The sequence below is a fragment of the Arvicanthis niloticus genome, chromosome 6 (assembly GCF_011762505.2).
Source record: "Arvicanthis niloticus isolate mArvNil1 chromosome 6, mArvNil1.pat.X, whole genome shotgun sequence".
Classification (NCBI taxonomy): Eukaryota; Metazoa; Chordata; class Mammalia; order Rodentia; family Muridae; genus Arvicanthis; species Arvicanthis niloticus.
This window is the reverse complement of record NC_047663.1, coordinates 74759197-74783042: the sequence shown is the minus strand read 5'-3', so window position 1 is coordinate 74783042 and position 23846 is coordinate 74759197. Positions and strand designations below refer to the sequence as shown.

Below are 23846 nucleotides of genomic sequence, written 5' to 3'. Positions count from 1 at the left end.
GTGGTTCCTGCTGTGTTCACAGCCTTGTGAAGAACCCCTGCTGCCTAATTCCAGCGCCCATTGCTAGGCGCCTCAGACCGTCAGCATTGAGCGTGCCTCAAGTTAGCATCCCTTGACTTAACATTTCTGCAAAGTTTTCCTCTGCAACACACAAGCTTTCCTTTTGTTGAATGCTTGGACCCGTATTAGCATCAGAATTAAGTGTTATCAGAGGATACCACTGCAGGGTCCTGGAGAGACAAGGATCCTCTCCTGTTCCTAGTATTTCAGCTCCTAATGCCAACAGCCCCCAAATCCCATGGTTTTTTTGAATCATACACTTAGTGTTAGACATCAGAATTACTAGTTACTTAATTTAAAGTGGCCATTGCCTAGGTAGTTTGTAATTATTTTCTGTACTAGATATCAGAGGTTGAAGTTCAGACTGCATTTCCGTCTAACAGAAAAGGGAGGGCACACTCCTCAGCGCTACCATCTAGTAATGTTGGAGTTTGTGTTTGTGTTTAACTGTGTACTAAAGCTCTTCCAAAGCTTGTTCCATTCAGTCATTTGGTGCTTTATATTTCCACAGTCGTTGCTGCTCCTAGCTTACCTCATAAGAAATGGATCGGAGCGAGTTGTTACAAGCGCCAGAGAACACATTTATGATTTGCGATCCCTGGAAAATTACCACTTTGTAGGTGAGCAATAGAAAGCCCTCATAAGCAAATTAAAACAGTAGTTGGAGTTGTCAGTCACCTGAACCAGCTTGGAAGCTTCTCTGCTCTAATTAGCATGTGACTCTTGCTGGTTGTGTGCCGAGTGCAGAATCCAAGGCGTGGGGCCCTAGAGTATTAATTAGGGAAGACAGGAGCTTGCAGAAAGGACTGGCTAATAACAACAGAACCAACACAACATGAGTGTTGGGGTTTATATTAAAATATGCACTGGAGACTGGTCCCCTGTGGTGTCCATAAAGGAATAGCTTTAATCATGTGGGAAGAGAAGGTTAGAGCTCCAAAACACACACATCTGTTTGAAGCCAGGCCCCCTCCCAGCAGATAATCTACTGTGCAAGGCCAGAGTGTGTTCTGAATGTGAAGGTGGCACAGGGTGGGGAGCGTTTGCTTTGGAGCCTGCCTGCCTGCCTTGTGATGACTATAAAATGTCAGGCTTTAGTTGCACCAAGTCCTAGTGATTATAGTATTCCCAATCTTGGGGAAACAAGATACTTGGGGTGCTTTCGGGCCATCAGAGTGTTAAAAGTGAGTGGTCATTCTTTATTTATTAAAATACAATAGAAAACACTGAGCTGTGTGCATTCTGTACCTCGTGTAAACCTTTCAGTAGATCATAGATTGATCTTATCTAGTTCTACTGTCTAGGTTCATTAAGTCAAATTAGAATTTAATGTCATAATCTGCCTCCATAAAAAGTTTAAAATTTGACGTTATTTTTGTAAGTGTTTTTGTTTCTATTTTGTGAAAGACTTTAGCACACACTAAAAGAGTTCTTACAGTTCGCTTTCTCTTTACTGTCCTCAAGATGAACATGGCAAGGATCAAGGTATAAATATTCGACAGAAAGTAAAGGAACTGGTTGAGTTTGCACAGGATGATGACAGGCTTCGAGAAGAGCGAAAGAAAGCGAAGAAGAACAAAGACAAGTATGTTGGGGTCTCTTCAGACAGCGTTGGCGGATTCCGATACAGTGAGTATCAGGGCCAGGCCACTGCCACTACGACCCCAGCTTACTCAGCCTTGGCTGTACTGTAAGAGTCAGAAACCAGAATGCTGGTTTTTTTTTTTTTTTTTTCCTAGTAACACACAGAATTTTAAAAATATGTGGTATCATTTTGACTCCTGTTTTCCCAGATCTTCTAAATTTTTCTGTTTTTATGGTGGATCCAAAGTATAGGATCTTAGCAGATACTGGCTAATTAGATAATCAGAGCCTGGCTATCCTAGAACTTGCACTCTCTGCCTCCATCTCCTGAACATGGGGATTACAGGCATGGACCACACACCTAGCTTTACTTTTTAGTTAAGATATTGTTGTTGGCTTCTAGTTTTCTAAAAATGAGGAACCATTAAGACAAGAATAAAATAGTCATTGAACTCATTGGATAACATTAGAAAACTAGAAAGATTTTCATCCATCTTGGGATCGTGGAGTGTCTTTTGTATCCACTCCTGTAGCAGTGTGCAGTGGCTTCATGCCTGCCGCTGCCCATCCAGGCTGTGACGTTACAGTGTTACAGTGAAGAAAAGTTTTTGAATCTGCATTCTTGACAGTGATTGACATGGACTGCACTATGCTGTGCTTGCGTGGCACTGTGGGAGATTTGTTTTCCCTTAAAAATAACGTTCTTAAGAGAAGGAAGGGCCCTGGAACCTTCCTCAGCTGTTTTCCCCGTTGTTCACACAGATGAACGGTATGATCCTGAGCCCAAGTCCAGATGGGACGAAGAGTGGGATAAGAACAAGAGTGCGTTCCCATTCAGTGACAAGCTCGGTGAGCTGAGCGACAAGATTGGGAGCACAATCGACGACACCATCAGCAAGTTCCGGAGGAAAGACCGGGAGGACTCCCCGGAAAGGTGCAGGTGTGCCACCTCTCCACCGCTTGCCCGAGGGCTGCGGGCTTTACAAAGCTATTTGGTTTGCTTTAACTTTGAGGTATTGCTGTTATCTGAAGTTTAGCATTTTTTAAAAACACACTTTGTTAGAGGAATCTAAATGACACAGAAAATTTGATCATAAAGTACAGAAGACACTACATACCTTTTCCTTTTCTCATTGTTTCAAGATAATTGTATTACTTTGATAACATTTCTTAAATGAAAAACCAGTATTGATATGCTGTTAGCTATGGTGTACAGTTTATGCTGGAGGTTACCATGTTGAATGGTTCTGTGCAATTTGGTAAACATGCAGTATTCACCAGTAACAAATGTTGCATTTCTGAAAATGTCCTGTGTTGTTGTTGGGTTTTTTTTTTTTTTTTTTTTTTTTTTTTTTCTTTTGAGACAGGGTCTCTCTGTGTAGCCCTGGCTGTCCTGGAACTCACTCTGTAGACCAGGCTGGCCTTGAACTCAGAAATCCGCTTGCCTCTGCCTCCCAAATGCTGGGATTAAAGGCGTGCGCCACCACCCACCACCTGGCCTGTGTTTTGGGGTTTTTTTTTGTTTTTTGTTTTTGTTTGTTTGGTTGGTTTGGTTTTTGTTGTTGTTGTTGTTGTTTTGCCTCCTCTGTTTGACTGGTGGTGCTGATGTTTTTTCTTACATTGCCACTGAGGCAGGATGGGTAAGAGTTCCTACAACTTTGATCCAGTGAATTCAGATTAAAGATCTGGACTGTATTCCAAATACCAGTTAATGGTGTGCGTGTTGCATTTTCAAGTATCAGTGAGAGAAACCAGTATGTTGTAGGCGGAGTTGCATGTGACTCAGGGCTTTATCTGCAGCCTTCTTGCCAGCCCAGGTGCTGTGCTCTCTGATCCTTGACTTATACAAGTCCCAAATTGGCTTGTATTTAAATGGAGATTGCTTTAGATTAGAGTCATAGTTCACCAGCAATAGTCATAGTTGAGGGGAGAATTCAAGCATTTTGTTTTAGGATATTTATGAATTAAACTGCCTACTGTACAATTAAGTAATATAGACAATGGAGCATACCTCAGGTTCCTGTCCCTTCTGTCTCTCTTCCTCCCTTCTGTTGCTCCCCACTTTGTTTTTCTTCTCCCTCCCACTTGCTCACATCCAGACAAAACTCAGTGACTTGGTACTAGAGAATAGACTCTTTTCTTTCCCAGCGTATGGAAATCCTAGATTCCTGCTTCCTAGGGGCTCACTTTTGTGGGGGTTTTGATTGGTTGACATGTAGTATTAACATGAGTAAAATAATTGTTTCAGAAATATTTAAAATATAGTTTCTACAGTTGATGAAGTTATGTAATGTGTGATGTGACAGCAGCAAAATGAAGCACAGTTGTAAAAAAGGATTGCATCATATTTAGGTTCATTTTCAGGTGACAACTGACACAGCATAAGGTCTTAAGCTGACCATTGAAGTTTCAGTGTTTTATTACCTCCTTTCCTCTGAGACAGCCTCTGATAGCTCAGGCTGGCTTCAAACCCATTGTGGAGCCAAGGATAACCTTAAGCTACTTCCTCCCAAGTGTTAAGATTGCAAGGGTGCATCCCATGCTTCATCTCTGTCACACTTTGTTCTGGCCCTCAGATAGAGCATGAGTGTCTATAACAGAGTTCCTAAAATGGAGCTGTAAAAGCTGGGTATAGCTTCCCAACCTCTAACCCAGCATTTGGGAGGCAGAAGCTGGAAGGTCAGGGAGTTCAGGATTGTGCCTGTATTGTGAGATAGGGACCAACCAAGACCTCACGGCTCTCTGTCTTGTAAGAAAACCAGGGATGATGGGGGCGGGGGAGAGAGAGAATATGGAATATTACAGATTTGCACCGTATATTTAGAGGCTGTGAATTTGTCGCCTGAGATGCTGGAGTCTAACAGTGTGCTGCTATTTTATGTGCTAGTTAAGTTTTAAGTCTGAAACAAACACTGAGGTATTTTAGGCATTTCTTACATATCACCCCCCTCAGGGGTATTTTAGACTCAACTGAAGAATGGCGCACATCCCTCTTCCCTCTTTCACATATGCATCGTTATTCAGCAGCCTAAATAATACTGTGTCGATCCTGTCAAACAGCGTGTAGAGTTTTGGAGTTAGCACATTTGAAATTCCTTCACTCAAATCACAAAGGACTCCTTCTTACAGTATTCCCAAGCCTTATTACGTTGTTTCATTTTTAATATCTTTTAGTGACAGCGATGAGGAAAAGAAAGCAAGGAGAGGCAGGTCTCCCAAAGGTGAATTCAAAGATGAGGAGGAAACAGTGACAACGAAGCACATCCACATCACACAGGCCACGGAGACCACCACAACCCGGCACAAGCGCACCGCAAACCCTTCCAAAACCATTGATCTCGGAGCAGCAGCACATTACACAGGGGACAAAGCCAGCCCGGATCAGAACGCTTCAACCCACACGCCTCAGTCGTCAGCAAAGGTGTGGACAACATGGGTCTGCACAGCATGTGTGCCATATTCTTGTAAACTGCTTTCAGAATTCCTGCCATAGTAAGCCAGGGCCTTTCAGTCATATCAATTATAGATCATCTGGCATACCCTGCTCAGTCATTAATAACAAGGTCTTCTTGGGTAAGAAACCTGTCGCAGTGCTGAGTGACTGTCTGTATACTTTGTTGAGATGGAGAAATGACACTGCAGTGTACATGGAGGCGCCCATCTCATACCGTCAGCATGGCTAATCTCAGCTACAGTCTCTAGGGAAGCATGGGCGGACTTGAAAGGTTGAAGAAACGATAAAGAGCAGGCTAGCACTGTAACATGGTTGGTGTGAAGGACACTGTTTTCCAGATTGAAATGCAATACAAAGAAAAATGAGTTAGAAGGAAATTCAGATGTTAGAACTTAGTTTGGTCATGCATGCCTATAATTTCAGCACTTGGGAAGCTAAAGTGGTGGGATTGGGGTCAAGACCACCCTGGGCAAGATCGTGTTTCCCAAAGGGTTGAGAAATAGTGTGCTGCTTTCACTGGCCCACATCAGACAGCTCACAACCACCTGTGATACACACACTCAGACTCCTGGAGATCTGATGCCTTCTTTTGAACACCAAATCACCTGCATGCATGTGTGTAGACATACATACATATGTTTCCTTAAAAAAATATTTTAAGACTGGGGGGAAAAAAGCATATTTGGGAGAAAAAAGACATACCCATTAGGATTTTCACGGTGCTTGTTATATAAAGAGTGATTTGATGTTTGTTCTTGACCAGTTACTTTTTTTTTGGAAATCTAAATCTAGCCTTGTTTAGATGATTACAGGATTTCTGTCAAAATTGGGGGGTTGACACTGGAGGTCTTTGTAACCTTGCTCGTTGTTTCCACTGTTTCAGCCATCGGTGCCAAGCAGCAAGTCATCGGGGGACCTTGTTGACCTGTTTGATGGCAGTAGCCAGTCAGCAGGTGAGCTGGGCAATGCCTGCTTCTTTCCAGCAACTATGGTTGTTTTTTTCTTTTTAGTGCTATATGAAAGATGGAATTTTTAAAGAAAAAGTTCTAGTTAGGTGTAGTGGGGCACACCTTTAAATCCTAGCACTTGGGAAGCAGAGGCAGGTGAATCTCTGAGAATTCAGCCTGGTCTACGCAGTGGGTACCAAGACAGCCAGGGCTATGTAGGGAGATACATGAGTAACCAGGTATGGATATGCAGTCCTTAATCATTGAGGAAACTTGGACAAAGAGACCTTGTCTCAAGATAAAACTTAGAAAGGGGTCTGGGGATATAACTTATTGGCAGAGCATTTGCCAAGCATTTGTGTGACTCTGGACTGTCCAGTCCTGCAGAAATACTTCCTGGATTTGCTAATGTGAAGTTAATGAGCATTCTCTGCTATTTGGAGAGAATTATTTGACTGCCTAACAGGGAGAATATGATAATTTGATAGCCTCTTCCCCTAATTTCTTTGGTGCCTATAAGTGAATCCGTGGGTTACCTTTGCTTTCTTGGTCTTACATGCATGCACCCATTTTTCAAAGCTTTGAAAAGGATATCACTCAGTTTTAGGCCTTGCTTGGAAGGAAAAACTGTTGGTTGTAAACAGATATCAGTGAATGATAAGCATGACCTCAGATCACTGTGACATGTCTCAGCTTACAGGGCTTCCTCTTCCCTTTATACTGCTTCCTCCTTCAAAGTCCAATATACTTATGACATTTTTCACAAAGATTTTGGAGGCTTTATTGTTTGCATGTTTAAGCTGTTAAGATAAATTTTGAAAATGTGAAAATTAACATTAACAGTCACCTTTTAAATTTTCCTCTTATAAAAATATGTGTTACTCTGCATGTTTTCATGACCTTCATTGTGGTTTTCAAAGCAGAGATGTTCATCTGTCAGCGAGAGCGTTTGCCGATTCAGACACCGGTCAGGTGCTTAAAATGGAATTCTTAGGCTCTTGGAAAAAATTAAGTAAAGGAAGTAATCGTTAGTCAAAGGGCAGTAATGAACTGTAATTACCTAGTTATAAACGTGCTGGGTGCTTTGGAGGAAAGGGGCATTATCTGAGTATGTGTATAACTCCCTGTCAGGCATGTTATAGAGAGAGCTGGGCCAGGGTGGGGTGCATGTGCTGGTGCCTATAGTTTTTGGCCAGCAGAGTTGAGAGGGTCTCCTGGCCTGAGGAGTTCCAGAACAACCTGGGCAACACACCCAGATCTGTCAGAGAGGGGGCGGGGGGAAACATCACATTGAACAGTGGACTAAGCCTGTCTCATTGATGAGACTAAGGATTTCTTCCTTGTGATCTCCAACATGTGCTAGATTCTGAGTAACTCCTAATAACTTGTTTGTAAGTAAATTGATACCATAGGATTGCACTTGATGATTAGAGTCTTAATAAACTACTGTACTCCAATAAAACAGCTCAAGAGAAGAGCTTTTTAAAGATAGTTTTTCAGAGGCTCTTTAAAGTTGATTACATTAAAATGTAGATCAGCACAGATGTGGGTTGAACTAGCATGCAAAGTGCAGCTGTTTTTCAAGTTGTGGATAAATATTCCCAAAAGCAAAACTGTTTTTGGATTTGCTTTTTGGCTTTAAGCACAAGTCTGTGATATAAATTACTTTTTACAGATAGATTAGTGATTGTAAAACCACCAGTTCTTTTCTTTTCTTTCTTCATGCTGTCATGAAAGTACTGGCCTAGGAATAAACTTGGAAGGCATTGGTTTGACCCAATTCTGAGATCCTTTTGTAACTATCCTAAAGTTACTTCTGACCTAGAGAGGCTGCCGTGCTCACAGTGGCAAGTGCCTGCCTGGGCTGTTGAAACAACTGATGTGTACTGTCTTTGTCTAGTTAAGATTTGAACTGTACTATAATACAAACTGGTAGTTAGCATACAGCCATCTAATGTAGACATAGTGTCACAGAGTATCAGTTATTTTGGACTTGCTGGCATGAAATATTGAAAGGCCCTGTTTATGCATCTGTGGAACAGTCAAAGAGTTAAGTAACTGGGAAGGTCAGTTGTGTGGGCATGACGTTCCTCCACTGTGATCCCAAGATTACTTTGAGCAGAAAGAACCCTTTGAGTGGTTTTTCTTCTCTGGTGTAAATGGTAGACTGACTTATATACATATAGCAGTTAATATTAATATAGTAACTGAGGCAGAATTTAAATGAAATCTGGAAGGTTTCTTGCCCTTAAAATTTAGCTTAATATTATCTCAAAAGCAGCTGAACATGGTTTGACATCAGAATTACTTTTTAATAACTTCATTTGAAATATGTATTTAACTGTAGATTTTAAATGAAGTTTTGCTACAGAAGGAAGTTAGATTTAAATATTAGCACTTGTACATGAGTCTGTGTAAGGATCTACCAGAAGTCCTGTATGTATCATAGGACTACCATGCAAGTAAGTAATAAGGCCACAGGCCACCAGTGAGGCGAGCAGATGCACATGGACACCTTCATCAGATGAGTGTCTGCACAGCCGTGTGACCCTTTCCTCTGTGTGTGTGTGTGTGTGTGTGTGTGTGTGTGTGTCTTTACATTTTCATTGCTAGCATTTTACAGAATATCTGCTAAAATCTGTAGAATATCTAACCAAATTTAAAACTGCATATGTGAAACCCAAGCGATATATCAACTTGTTCTTGAGATTGTTTTGATAGGCGCTCTGTCGTAATCTTCCATTGTGGTCTTCTAAGGTGATGTTTCAGTGCCTCCTACGTAACAGCTCATGCCACAGGAACATCTTCCTAAGTCAGTGCTAGAAAATTAAAATTAGAAACTAAGCCAACTAAAAATAGAATGCTAAAACCATTTCATTTCTCCTTTAGTGTGAGTCAGCCTTGTAGGCTTTGTCCCTTTGTGAGTAAGGAATTCAGGTCTTAGCTCACTGCTCCATGGGCCGTGTGTCTCTTGAATGATAGTAGAGAGAAGCATGTCGCTGGTACAGCTAGAAAAACTCTGTTAATAGGGCTTAGTAAAAACGGGTTCTCTGTGTAGTCCCGGCTGTCCTGGAACTCACTCTGTAGACCAGGATGGCCTTGAACTCAGAAATCTGCCTGCCTCTGCCTCCCAGGTGCTGGGATTAAAGGCATGCACTGCTATCACGTGTGCCAAGCTTAAAAACATTTTTTTAAGGGCTGAAAATGTATCAAGTCCAAATTATTCATTATCATTTGAACCTAGCTGCATTTTATGTGGATTGGAAGCACTGTGGGGCAGCCTCGGTACATCATCTTGCATTTGAGTGGAAGTTGTCTTTAAGTGAGTTTACTAGAAGTTGTTAGTGTTTTTTTTTTTTTTTTCACTGATGATGATATGATGATGACGACAGTGACTTTTTAAATGTGGAAAACAATGCATTTGCCCCAAATTAAAGATACAAAGGTAACTATTAAAATTTTTAGTAAATATTATTTGTAAAATGTTTTTAAGATGAGACTTTGCCATGTAGTTCAGACTGTCCGCACATCTGCTTCTGCTACATTGGCCTCCCAGCTATCTGCTCAGGTGACATCTGCGCGCCGCCTCCCAGGTGGACATTGTATGTATTTGGTGAGATGGACTTCAGCATTTGCTGTATGGTGAAGCTTTGTGGCTTCTGGTTGAGGACAGCTTTTCTTCTGACCTTCTTCCCTTCTGCTTGTCTCCAGCAGCATTTGCTGTTCGTTACACATTGTCTGTTCAAGTCATTTAACCAAGTGATTCCTGTTTTCTATACTCTAGGCTTCTTAGCTTGAGGTTTTCCTAAATTCTTTCGTGTTCCAAACAAAAGTAGTCCTGCTTCTCAGAGTCTTTGATGAAGAGAGAATCACATTACATTTTGAGTACTGTGTTTGAACATGTATTTTATAAGCCAGTTGTGACTTTGCCTGTTGATGGTCTGGGCTCTTTTTTTTTTCCTGTAGTGGAGATATTTGTTCTTACTGATTATTTAAAAATTAGTCACTTACTTTATATATGTTAGGACTCCTCAGTTTTTAATGCATTAGATTAAACTCTGTATGCGGTTTTTTCATTTGTAGTTCAAGCACTGTCTGACCATATTTTTCTTGTTCCCAGTTGCTCTCAACAGTTCACAGTACGGCTGGTAAGGAGATAAATAACCTCCTTGCTGGCCTGGAGAGGCAGATGGATTGGGTTTGTTTGTAATGACAGTGCTTGTGTGGGAAGCTGCAGCAGCAGCCTTTCCGGTGCAGCTTTGATGGTCTTCTCTGTACTTCCTTAGAGGTGATGTGGGAAGAGCTGGAGCATAGGCACTTGTATTGAGTTAGTGCGTCATCATGTCTGTGCCTCCTAGGAGAAACTTGGCCCTTTAGAAATGGGTTTTTAATTTCTGAAAGGCTTCTGACGGTTAAAGGTGGTTTTGTGGTGCTTCAGAAAATGTTAAATCCATGCCAGAGATCATGCATGCCTGGTCCCACTGCTCCTTCGTGGAGTCATGTAGAAACCAAGCCACACGTGAGTGGGGTACGAGTTGCTGTGTATAGTCTTCATGTGAGTGTGAGAAGGGGAAGATCTGATACACCTGAAACACCACGTTCAGGAAAAGCTCTTTTTATCTCCAGTATGGATTCTTGGTAACTTAGACTAGTTCAGATTTGAAGGGCTGTACTTGGCTTAGCATGAAATTTCCTCCCTGTTACTTATTCACTGCTTGGATGAAGCAAATTAACATAATCTGTTTTTAGATTCTTTACTGTTAGTAGGAAGTAGCATTCTATTAGCAGTATACTTTATCAGAATGTTTAACCTAAAGGAACAGAAAACAAGCACGGATTAAGCCCCACCTGTCTGCAGCATTGATTTCCCTGTGTTTATGGACATGTGCTTGACTGGGAAATGCACACGTAGCTCCTGCTCTTTGTGCTCATAGCATTTTATCACGTAAAGTATACCTTTAAGAAAGAAAAAAATCAAATTTTGATACTGTCCTTTGGCGGAATTGTAAAATAGCCTCATGAGCTGTTGGTGGTGGTGGCAGAGCCTGCGGTTGGCACAGGCTGGCTGCAGTGAGTAAGTGTGGTGATGGAGAATGGGGACGGAAGAAGGCGCTAGTCATACTGCTGATCGCCGACTACGTAGGTGTACATTAAAAAGAAAGAGCAACAGACGTATCGGCAACTGATTCTTCCCTTTATTGAGCTGGCCATCTAAGAAGGGGCGGGGTTACACTTAATTAACCCAGCTGAGCGGAGCAGATGGGGTAGAATGTCTTGTAGCGATAAAACAATTCAGAAAAGACACCAGATGTTGGAGGCTGTCCCTGGTGGTGTTTGAGTGCCACCCAGATGTTGCAGTCCCACCTGGCGAGTTTCTAAGCACTGCAGGCTAAGCAGCTGTGCTATAACCTGTGCACCACTCTTGTAACACTAAAAGCACTCTAACTGAGCTGCTGCTCTAGACTCCTTAGGTTCTAGCTCTCAGGTGAAACTTTGAGGACAAAAAACAAAGCCAGCAGCTTTAAGTTTTAGATCTGTGGTTTGTTAATCATTTATGTAGAAGAAAACAATACTAACACTTAAAACACTGTAGTACACACTATTGATAAAAGTAAAACTCTCACTGTAGTGTTTAATAATACAAACTGTGCATAGGAGATTGACCTAGTGGCTGTGATTTTGCCATTTTAAAAATAGCTATTCAGCAGTAGTAAAAAGAACTGACAGGGTGGCTCACATTACACAAGTCTGATGACCTGAGTTTGTCCTTGGATCGAAACGTGTGACTTCTGCATGTATCTCATAGCATGTGTGCAAGAGCCACACACACAATAATAATAATAAGTAAATAAATAGCAAAAAGCTTGATTTTTTTTTTTCTTCGTGTGTTAAAGTATTTAATCCCCTGTGGAGTGAGCAAGTGGGAAAGCATCCTCCCAGTAGACAGCATCATCTGGTGGTCTCTCCTGCTATCTGTTCACATTGATTTTTATGCAAACCAACTTTAAATTTTTCCCCAAATGTTTGTTTTTAAAACATTGACATGGGGGCAGGAGACATGACTCAGTGGTTAAGAACACATACTGCTCTTGCAGAGGACCCAAGTCCAGTTCTCAGCACCCACATCACAGTGTCCTACAACTCCAGTTCCAAGGAGACCTGATCCCTTCTTCTGATCTCCTTGGGCACCTGCATACATGTGGCATATACTCACACAGCACAATAAAAGTAAACGTGTTTTTAACTTTGAAATGTACAGACTTCCCACCCCGTGTGTGTGTGTGTGTGTGTGTGTGAGAGAGAGAGAGAGAGAGAGAGAGAGAGAGAGAGAGAGAGAGAGAGAGAGAGAGAGAGAGGCAGACAGACAGACTGACTGACTGGCTGACTGACTGACTCTGAGACTGTCTGGTTCTTTTTAAGTTGTTTTTCTGGTGTTAACTCTACCATGGAATTTTCTTTTTCTTTAAAGATTTAAATGCAGTGTGAAGACCCACAGCTTCAGAATGGCTATTCTAACTGTATAGAAATTCACTGATATGTTTGAGTCTGGTTAATTTCAGTGTGTGATTTCACTCATATGTAAATGTCATATGATATATATATACATACATATATATATATATATATACACACACATATATATATAATGACATAAGTAATATATAATGTGTATGTAAAATAAAGTTTTAAACTGGAGGGGGAAAATGTCAGAAAGTCTGAGAATCCAAGAAAGATGGCAGAGAGAACCACAAGAAAACAGGTTAGCTCATATGGTGGGGGTAGACCTCTCCTGTTGCATATTTTTGTGTGTTGCTTAAAAATAATAATCAAATGTTATTGTGGTTATTCTACAACTCAAGCTGTTTAAAACATCCTCCCCATTCTTGCCTTCTAGGAGGATCAGCTGATTTATTCGGGGGATTTGCTGACTTTGGCTCAGCTGCTGCATCAGGCAATTTCCCTTCCCAAGGTATGAGATGCTTTGTGAAAAGTTATGAGAAAAATTGACACACACAGAGCCACTAATAAGCTTTTTTAATCTTTGTAGAATTTTATCATTTCATAATTCAGTTTATCCACAAAATATTGGGTTAGTGTCTTAGGTATAGCAGATGAATTAACTTAGTTGTGTACTAAACTCTGCCAAAAAAAAAAAAAAACTACCCATATTCGTAATATTCTTGATTAGTCTTGCAAGGGTGAGTGTAAGGACACAGGATCTTACTTTAGAGCAAAAATGTAGTAATTCATGTTTACCATAGTTGACCTGATTTTCCAGGAATGAAAATGGGCATCTGTCTCAAAACTAAGGATGAACCCCACCTGCCGTGGCTCCTCATGTAGACAGGTCTATCTGTAGATCTTGTAGAGGTACATAAAATACAGACTAAGGTCCTTATGTCTTTTTCCTGGCGGTTATGAAGGAATAGTGATTTTTTTTTTTTTTTTTAATAGACTCTGGGTCATCTACAGTGTGAGAGACTACTATAAAAACAGCTATAAGAATCAGAAGCCTGAGGCAGGGGCTGGGGCAAAATGTTCTGTAATTAAGTTAGAGTTACTCTTCAGTTCACATAGACTATTGCTGTTAAAATAGCCTGGACTGAATTTATCTATTGGGAGAGTTATGGAGAAAAATGCATAGCTTTGAGTGTGGTTTGTATTATTTTGACAATCTCCTATAAAATCTGAGTATTTTCCCCCAACTAGAGTTGTTACATAATTAAGCTGCTTCATTCTGGGTCTGCAGCACCATCCTAAGGCTGGCACCTCACTGTGGGCACATGAAAGTGGAAGGCAAACATGCCCTAGTCGTGCAGGCTCCCTGGCTAATCCCTGGTGTCTTTATATATATATGAAGTTGTCTAGTATGCAAATAACTTGAGTATGTTAGTGCAGCCTTCCCATACATCTCTATCCATGTGTGATTAACGCAGTGACCTCACCACCACACAGGTGCTGAACCCACAGCAATGATTAATCATCTCTGAACAGCGTCTGCCCCACTAGGAAGCACGTCTTTGCATGATCAGTCATTTCAGGACTGAGTTTTCAGATGGGGCAGCACGCTTTGCCCAGGCTCCACCCATACTCTGCTTTATGGATCCTACAAATGGAAAATCAGGGAACAGTTTATGTTCACTCAGCAGCCTTACTTAAAATGGGTTTAAAACATTGACTGTCAAGAACTAATTTGGAATGGTTACTACAGTGTTTCGTAAAGAGTAATGACAGTTCCAGTAAAACCCTGGGTAAAGAATATTAGCCCACTCGTACGTGGTCCAGTGTGCAGAGCTCCAGGTCTCTCTCCCAAGGATGTTGCATACTACTCCAGTAACGGAGGAGTGATTGGCAGGACCTCACACGACTGATCTCTTCTGATACTTAGCATCGTGACACAGTGTTGCTATGGTGGTTACCTTTTAGGCTAGACATGCATTTCCAAACTGTAAAGACAATTGTGAGGACTGTGCATTTAACACTTCAGGTGGCCACTCTTCAATGGCCATTTCTTCACTTTCTACCTTCTCAACTGCTACAGACTCATACGCATGTGTTTCTCCCTTTCTAAAGGAAAGATTGATTACTTGGAGTCATGTGTAGCCTAGACAAAGTAATGTTTACATATGACTCACTTATATCATCAGTGTACTTCAGATAGTGTGCTGTATGCAGCTTTTCCAGAGACCAGACACAACATCGGTGTGGTGAACTCACTTGGACTGTCCAAGTTAATCCAGCGTAATATCAAACCTCAGATGATGACACATATACCAATACTCCAGCTTCACAGAATAGATTTAAGAGCTGGACCTGGAGGGACTAGCTCATCAGCTCAGGCTTAACTTCTTAGTAGTTTGTCTCTGGAATGTGTGAGCACATGCTGGTTACTTTTTACTGCTAGCCCGGAATGTGAGCTTCTCGTTACTGTGAGAGGATGATAGAGGAGACTACCTTGGAGGAAACGTGGTGGGCTCACAGGCACTGTGGCCAGTTGCTTCCTGCTTGGGAGCCTCGGGTAGAAAGGCTGCTGTCCTTAGAATGGAAGCAGAGAGGCTGCCAGGGAGGGACAGATACGCTCTTCAAAAGCACACCTTCTTCCAGCCTGGGCCCACTGACACATGTGACTCAGCTGCCATCCAGTCTCCTGTGTGCTGCAGACTGCAGGCCAAGCCTTTAATACCTGCCCCTTCAGCGTGCATTTCAGATCCATACTAGCAAGAGCTCCCCTTGCTTTTTGTTGAAATACACTGAGCGGTCAGCATACTGAAGAGTATGGTAGTAGCCTATGTATAGTCAGTGGGAACAAAAACATGTGAGACCTCCTAACACAAATGTATTAAATGTTCACACTTCATTTTATTAACTTCTTATTCTCCATGGTTTGTTTTGTTCTTATTAAATTATAGATGGTGAACATGAGGCTTTGCCAATTACACAGGTATAAGTTGCAGGCTGGTTTCTCTTTGAACCTTCTAAATGATGAGCAAAGATGGGACTCAGATTGTAGAGTACCTCCCCACTCCCAGGAGGAAGTTAACCAGTGTAGAAGTTTCTCCTTTTTCTGAGTTCCATTTGTTTAGCTAATGCAGACTTTACTGTGTGATTTCATGATGCTTTTTGTGTATCATGCAGAGGTCAGCCAAGAGGTGGGTTTTACTTTGAGAATTCTAACTTTTCTTTGCCATCTTGTAACTCTCTTGTAATATTCATGAGGAAGGATACTGTCCAGATGGAGATGGGGTCTGTAGATGCTAACCTGCATGGACTCCCATCAACTTCAATTAGCTGCAGTTCATATAGCCTGCATTTGCTCTGGGCACTTTAGAGTGCCTCTCACCCTTGCCTGCCTTCTGTCTCCGTAACAGCAACAAGTGGGAATGGCGACTTTGGTGACTGGAGTGCCTTCAACCAAGCCCCATCAGGCCCTGTTGCTTCTGGTGGTGAGCTCTTCGGCAGTACCCCGCCGCCTGCTGTGGAGCTCATCAGTGGTTCACAGCCACCTTTAGGCCCATCTCCTGCTGCCTCAAACTCTGCAGACCTGTTTGATCTTATGGGCTCATCCCAGGCAACCATGACGTCTTCCCAGAGTATGAATTTCTCTCTAATGAGCAGTAACACTGTGGGACTTGGTTTGCCCATGTCAAGATCACAGGTAAGTTGTCTGTTTCCCTTGGGAATTGTTACTTATACCTACTAAGATGTCTAATAGCATGATGGGTTAGTGTAAGACAACAAGGACCCCTCCTCCACTCCCATAGTACAGTGTAGGCCTAAGCACCATTAGGTGGCTTAGGACTGCACATGACGTGAGAGGCCATGCTTGTGTTGTAGGTTGTACTTTTCACCCACTGTGTCTTTTGTGTGTTCTAGAAGGCAGGGGCAGTCTTACCTACTTACAGTCCTTGGCACAGAGAGACATGCTGAAGTCTAGTGGGTCACCACCAATTAGTATTCGGTTATATTTAAACATTGATTTGGAGGGATAAATACATTGTTTGACTCATGGAAAACAGTCACTAAACTCTGGTTTGTCTGGATGGTTTTGTATCACTGTACACCGTTGCTCAAGTAGAAAATCCAGTGATGGATGATACCCCCTGTTCCTGGCTTGGTGGCAACCTTCATTTTAATAAAGGAAAAGTCATGAGAGTTTTTAACTTCACACCTTAAAAGTTAAGATTTTTGCATAACAGTATCTTAGACTTGAACATAGTTGGAAAGTGTCTGAGTTGTACCTGAAATTTGCTAGTTTTGACTGAATTACTGATATGTTTCTGGTGCTAATCACTTGTTTAAATGTATAGATCCTGTCTTTGGAGTATTGGGATAAAGGAAGGGAAGAAGGAAGCAGAATGGTGCCTGAGAGGCCAGTGGTGTGCTTCCAGCCACTGTGTCCCTCTCTGACCTTTGCCTTGGTAGACTTTTCATTTCTCATCTCCCATTCCTTTTTTTTCTGTCCTTTAAAGTCCATTGTGCACCTCTGCTTCTTTCTCCTGGATTTCTTCTCTGTTAGTCCACATGTGTTTCGAGAGCCACTGACAGTTCCCATTGGAGGCAGTGGGGGTGCATAGAGCCAGGAGACACCAGTCAGGCCCGGGTCGTACATTTGCCGCTTGATGGCTTGGACCTTAGGACATAAGCAGGCAGACCTACATTCTGTTTTGTGAGGATACGCTTCTTCCTTCCTCGGGCTTCAGCTGTGTTCACCCAGCTGCTGGGTCTCTGCTCCCTGTCATGTGCTACCCTGTGGCTCGCATTCAATAATTCTGTTTTCCTGGGGTAGGGAGCTATATTAACCTGAAGTTGGTTATTGTTCAGGGCATTTTTCATAGATAGTGCCTTCTAAAGGACAAGCACTGGGCTATGGGATCATACCCAATGTCTTCAGAAGGCCCCATTCAAGACTGGGAGTGGGTCAGTGAGCAGGATGTAAAGTGAATAAATAAAAGAAGCGTCTCAGCCTTGAAGTCATTAGTATAAGGCATCCATGGTTATTTGATATTCTGATGAAGTTGTCGTCTGATAACTGAGCAGCTGGTACTTCATTTCTAGAGCATCCTTTTCTTTTCCAGCCTCTGCAGAATGTTAGTGCAGTGCTGCAGAAGCCTAACCCTCTCTATAATCAGAATGCAGATATGGTCCAGAAGTCAGCCAGCAAAACCCTGCCCTCTACTTGGTCTGACCCCAGTGTCAACATCAGCCTAGACAACTTACTACCTGGTATGCAGCCTTCCAAGCCCCAGCAGCCATCGCTTAATACAATGATTCAGCAGCAGAGTAAGTCACCTCAAGTGTCCCTGTGTTTTATATATTTTGCCTTGACTACAGGACTTCTTCAAGTATTAAAATAATAATAGATACTGGGGATGGGTGAGTGTGTATGTGAAGATAACCATATCCATCCTTCCCACTGGCACACTGACTGCACTGTGCTTCTGGTGTGATATGATCTGTGATTCAAGGATAGCTGAGCTACATGGAGAAATTGTGTTAAACACTTGGGCAGTGAGATGTAGCTCAGGCTAGCTCTTGCCTGGCATCCCTACAGCAGTGGACTCTCTCCACGGTGCTCCAAAACAGAAAGTGGTTTTTCCCAGAATCAGTGCACAGCTATTTTTGCAAACCATGATGAAGAAACAAACAAAACCATGTGAACTCCCCAGCTCAGGTCCCCCGCCTCATGGCTGATCTTTTCTCTTGGGATGCTGAGGGATGGATAGATGTCTGTCCTGTTGTCTTTCTTGTTCTTCTTACTTAGCAACATAAATATGAGGGCTTTTTTCTTGTGCTAAACACACAAATGATTTTTAGATTATCCCCTCATACCGGTGTATGACTTCTCTTACTGGTCATTTAAATTTTCAGCTTTTTAAAATACAAATAGAGTTAAATTTGTATACATTCTGTACATCTGCTTTTCCTTCTTACAACACTCTGAGTCAAAGTATAAACTTTTTTAAGGCTTTTGGTAGACCCTGACTTTGGACAGTTTATTGGGTGGGAGTCAGCAATGGATTTTGTAGGAATGTTTTGGGGTCATGGTTTTCCCACTCTTGCTGTTTCTACATCTCTAGGAGACCAGGCCAACATCCAATGAATATTTGTTGAGTGTAACCAGGGCAGATTAATTGACTTACTGGATACTGACAAGTCAGGAAAACGGATCATGTTTTTCTGCTCTGTAAATCTTTACTGAAGTCATTTTTCTCCTTCTTTCTGTAGATATGCAACAGCCTCTGAATGTGATGACTCAGAGCTTTGGAGCTGTGAGCCTCAGTTCTCCATCAAACATGCTTCCTGTCCGGCCACAAACTAACCCTCTGATGGGGGGACCCATGCCTATGAACATGCCCGGTGTAATGACGGGCACCATGGGAATACCCCCTCTGGGGAACCCCGCAGGGATGAACCAGGGCATGGTGGGCATGACCATGAACATGGGGATGTCAGCCTCGGGGATGGGCTTGACAGGCACAATGGGAATGGGTATGCCCAGCATGGCCATGCCTTCTGGAACTGTGCAACCCAAGCAAGATGCCTTTGCAAACTTTGCCAACTTCAGCAAATAAAAGGTTGTAACGGAACGAGTGGAAGAAGACTCTGTAGCTGCAGTAGGTGATGTTGGGATGGAAGATGCTAAGCAGTTCCCTTTTCTTTTATCAGTTAATTCAATGACCCACATAAAGAACCAGAAAGGCTGGTGTTTGAGAAGCGATGCTAGAGCACCTCAGACGAGGCAGTCAGGATCGGTTTCCCCAGTGAAGATACGCTCCTGATGGGGTGAGGGGACACGAGAGCCTCTCTGGGTCAGAGAGCCCGTGTCACAGCATAGTCTGTGGGAGAACTGGCACGGCTGGGGCTGAGTAAGTGTGCTTCACTCTCTAACTTTATACTTTTCTCCGCCTGAGGAACTTGATTTTTCTGTCCCTCAGTCGCCTTGTCATGATTGGGTCTGTTCCTTTACTACCACTCTCAAGTCCATATATGAAATCATTAAAGTTGGATGATCAGTTTTTTATAAAAATATATATTTTTGTCCAAAAAAAAAAAAAGGCATACCTATGTGATTATGGCTAAATCCGAGGTAACTGGATGTATGTACTTTTGCCAAGGCTCCAGCAGTGCTGCTAACTCCAGTCTGAGCTCTCATGGGATCGAACCCTCTGCCGCAGCTGTGAGACTTCGCCCATGTCTCCTACAGCCGCCCTGTGCAGGACTGGGAAGCCTTTCTCAGGACTGCTCAGCGGTTTCCTTTAACAACGGAGAAGACTCTTGTGTGTTGTTTGTTTGTAGCAGTTGTTCATGGCCCTTTGCAGTGGCTGACTTGGCAAAGCTGCTTCCTGTGGGTATCCTTGTAGCCATCATTCAAGTCAGAAACAGTCAAAAGAGAAAAATATTTATTTTTATCTTTTTTGGTGTCTTTTCAAAAAATTGAAAGGTAAAAATACATTAAAAGCTTAAGTTAAATGTACGTTAGGACGCAGCATTGTTCACGTTTAGATTTCATACCGTATTCATTTTGTTTGCGTTTTGCGTGTGTAATACCGCCTTAGCAATATGGTTCCAATAGAAGTTCGATATATATTATTAAAGGAGACCTGTAGCAGTCAGAGATTTTATTGATTTAATGACAAATAAAGGAAATTAATTAAAATGTTTTTTTTTTCCTGCTGTGATTCTGCATTAAGCTCACATGAAAATCATGATGCTAGAGTCTGGAATGCAAAATTAACTATTTCAGCCTCAAGCTGGGAATATTTTTTAAAATAAATACTATAAGTATCAAATTATTACCTCCCCCACTTTATGTTGAAAATTTTTTTATTGAATTGATACAACTTTGTTTCCATTGTATTCATGATCTGTTCTATATAACATTAAAACATTCGTTAAAACCAACGTGGGCCGCCTCGTCTCTCATCCACCAGACGTGAGGCCATTGGGGGAAAAATAATTATAATTTGGGCAAAGTAATTTTTATAAATAATTTAAAATTATTTAATGACTTCTATTCTCTCCTATCAGGCTTTGCTGTCAGGAATTAAACATGAAGCACAGAGACGCCCTGCTCTGCTCTGCTCCTGCTAATGTCCTATCTACAACATTTCTAATTAGGCAGAAATCCATGTACTTCAGCTAAGTGGGAAGGAAAAGTGATTCATTTGCTGAATAAGAGATGAGAGAGGGTGTAATTAGCTGACTGCGGTTTTTAATCTTTCAACAATTCTGTGTGTTTAAATTAGTTTCAAAGAATGGGAGCTTTCAACTGTTGTTACTTCAGAGCGGTCCAGCCAACCTCTGCTGGCAGTGGGGTAGGCTGTCTGCATTTACGATTGAACCCTGTAATCTTCACTTACTCTTAATTGAGAAATATGTCTTCACTTTCTCAAATATCTATAGTTCTTAAAGGAAGTAAATATTTCATACCTGAGCCTGTTTTGCTGCTGTTGTTGGGTTGGATTTTTCTTAGAGCATTTACCTCAACACATTTTTCCAGCCAACCCTGACTTTCCTTTGCTGCATCTCTGTGGACACCAAGGACCCCCTCCCCCTTTCTCCTTGGACTTAAACACAGTCTGCCATATCCAAAGTGGCTTTTGCCACCACAGAGGATGGCTGAGTGCTCCCTCAGTGAGGGCCTGTGCGGTTCCTTTTGCCTTTTGAGATGTCTCCCTGCATAGCAAGGCCCACCTCACACGTCTCATCCTCTCCATGCTGGGGTTACAGTGTGTGGCAGCACACCAAGGGCCCTGTGTACTCGAAGGACTTGACTGTTTGAGTGGGGTAATGGGAAAGTTACCCAGCAGTAGAGTCACAGATACTCTAGTTAAATTTTTGTGTCTTTTTCTAGATCAGTTTTCCCTTCTCTTAATAGCTTCAAGAGACAAAAAAATATAAATAGCCATATGAGTAGGCTCAGAGAGTAGAGGCATTTGCACGATGACCTGAGTTCAGGACCCGGATACAACATGGTGGAAAGAGAACCACCGAATCCCACAAGCTGTCCTCATACCTTCACAGATACACCTACATCCATTCACAAATATATGCAAAATAAGTTATATATATGTGTGTATGTGTGTGTACTTATATATAAATTGAGATGAGTGTATGTATGTGTGTGTATGTATAAAATGAGATGCCTCAGGCAGTAAAGTGCTTGCCACTCCAGTTTCACTGAGTCCCATCCCCAGAACTCATTAAATGTAGATGGTGAGGACTGACTTCACAGAGGTTTCCTCTGATCAGCACACTTGCACAGTGGCATGCGCACACACAGTCATGGAGTAAAAATGTGGTGCTCTTTGCTGTACTTCATTCAGCTTCCTTCCCTTTGTTTAAACCTCTGAAGTCGGGGCTGGAGAAATGATGGCTTAGCAGTTCCAGCTGCTTTTGCAGAGGACTGGAATTGGGTTCCCAGCACTCTGCAGCTCACAGGAATTGGGTTCCCAGCACTCCGCAGCTCACAGCCACCTGTCACTCAAGTTCCAAGGCATCAGACAACCTCTTCTGTCCACCAAGGTCACCTACTCACAAGCACATACACAGAGACTCATACCCGTTAACACAGTAAAACATCTAAGTTGCCTTGGTGATATTAGTTTGGAGGTAATCACTGGGCCCTACAGTTAACTCAGTTTTATGTACAGGTTAGCACTTGGTTTCTGCCTCAGGTACTCATGAAATGGCAGACTATGTTGGCAGCTTTCCATGCATTCTGGTCTTTCCACTGTCTATGGTGACCAGTCATTATGATACAGTTTTATAGCTAAGGTAATGGGACATGAAGCCAAGTTTGTATTGGACATGTTAAATGGATTTCAGAAGTAAGCTGGCTTGTTTCAGCTCGCCTGGGTGGCAGTGTCACCAGTGATGGAGGAAGATCCCTTTGCTTGGAGCTGGGTCTGATGGTCTGAACTTAACAATAGCAGATTGCAGGAGAGTCCAAGTTCAAAGCCAGGCTGGCAACTTGGACTATGCCAAAAAGGTTTTGTTTTTTATTTTTTTTTTTTAAAGCCGATAGAGGGTGTGAGGCTCTGGGTAGGACCCCCACACACACATACACACACAAAGTTTGAAAGCAAATATATGAGATCCCCCTTTTCAAGCTTGATCAATATTTAACACTTCTGTGCCCTGATTTCTAAAATGAAGTCCAGAGTCTTGCCTCTTGGTGATTAAACGAAACAGCAGGGGCCCACCCACCCTGGGTGTTTCTTTCCCCCCTTCCCCCCACTTTGCTTTACTTAATGCACATACACTGTGATACCAACTCCCTTTGCTCCTGTTGCTCTTCACCACTTCCTGTGATGTCACATGATTGACCCAGCAAAGTCCCTAAAATCAAGTTCTTCAGAAAGGCCAAGTGACTGTCTTAGGCCGGTGTCTATTATAATTGACAGTTACGCTGCCTTCGTGAACTTAACACCACTTTTTACATCTTTTAACTGTCAAGGGAATTGTTAGGACTCCGTATGTATTTACCATGGCAATGCAGATGTCAGGGAGAGACAGACAGACAGACAGACAGACAGACAGACAGACAGACTGACTCAACTTTTGGTCTGAGATCTGCAGTTTACTTAATTTTGAGACAGAGCTTCATGTAGCCCAGGCTGGCCTCCAATTCATTATGTAGCCCAGGATGACCTGTAGCTTGTGCTCAGCCTCCAACTTGTTAGCATTACAGGTTGCTGTAGCACACCAGCCCCAGCTTTTATTAGCCTTAGAGATCTCAGATGTATTACTTGATTGAATTCTAGAAATCTTGTTTACTAAGATCTTATTATATTCAAAGACCAAAAAGAGAAAAATCCATGAAAGAGGAGTTTTTATTTACCTCTGACTCATGATGGCCATAATTCCTGTCTTTAAGGTGGTAGGTGGGGGAATAGGTCACCAATTCCAAAGTTTGGCTTCTCACAAATTTGGGAGAGATCTGAAGGCCTGATAGGCAAAAATGGGCTTTAACTTCTTGAAATAACTCCCACATTTATGGGACCCTTTTTTTCCTTTTTCTTTCTTTTTTTTTTTCTTAGCATACATCTTGAAGCAATAGTCTTTACCCCAAGCACATGTGCTTCCTAGTTTATACTGAGATTGGCTGATATAAGCTCTGTGGTTTCAGGGTCCCTTTACAATAAGACAGAAGACCTCAAAACGTGCTCACCTGTGGCTGCTGCAGTTGTTCAGCTGCACTACCCTCTGGGCTGCACTGCCCTCTGAGCTCTGGGCTGAGCCCCTGGGTCACTCGGATCCCTTTCATTCTCAAGGCTAGTGGAATACTATCTCCTTGC

The 23846-nt window shown here is 42.3% G+C and overlaps 1 protein-coding gene across 4 annotated transcripts in view; it reads left to right on the top strand.

The window, feature by feature from the left end:
* The window catches only part of Clint1 (clathrin interactor 1), a 52434-nt gene extending 31986 nt beyond the window's left edge, over nt 1-20448 (top strand). Inside the window, exons 4-12 of one of the 4 annotated variants that reach the window (XM_076937010.1) lie at nt 572-680; nt 1525-1689; nt 2407-2578; nt 4819-5065; nt 5982-6051; nt 12941-13015; nt 15915-16201; nt 17676-17826; nt 18772-20448. In XM_076937010.1, the coding sequence (XP_076793125.1) occupies nt 572-680; nt 1525-1689; nt 2407-2578; nt 4819-5065; nt 5982-6051; nt 12941-13015; nt 15915-16201; nt 17676-17826; nt 18772-19118 (1623 nt within the window). In that variant the 3' untranslated portion in view covers nt 19119-20448. Of the gene's footprint in view, nt 1-571; nt 681-1524; nt 1690-2406; nt 2585-4818; nt 5066-5981; nt 6052-12940; nt 13016-15914; nt 16202-17621; nt 17827-18771 lie in introns of all 4 variants that reach the window. The other 3 variants (XM_034506204.2, XM_034506203.2, XM_034506205.2) reach the window with 3 other exon arrangements.
* The last annotated feature ends 3398 nt before the right edge of the window (nt 20449-23846 follow it).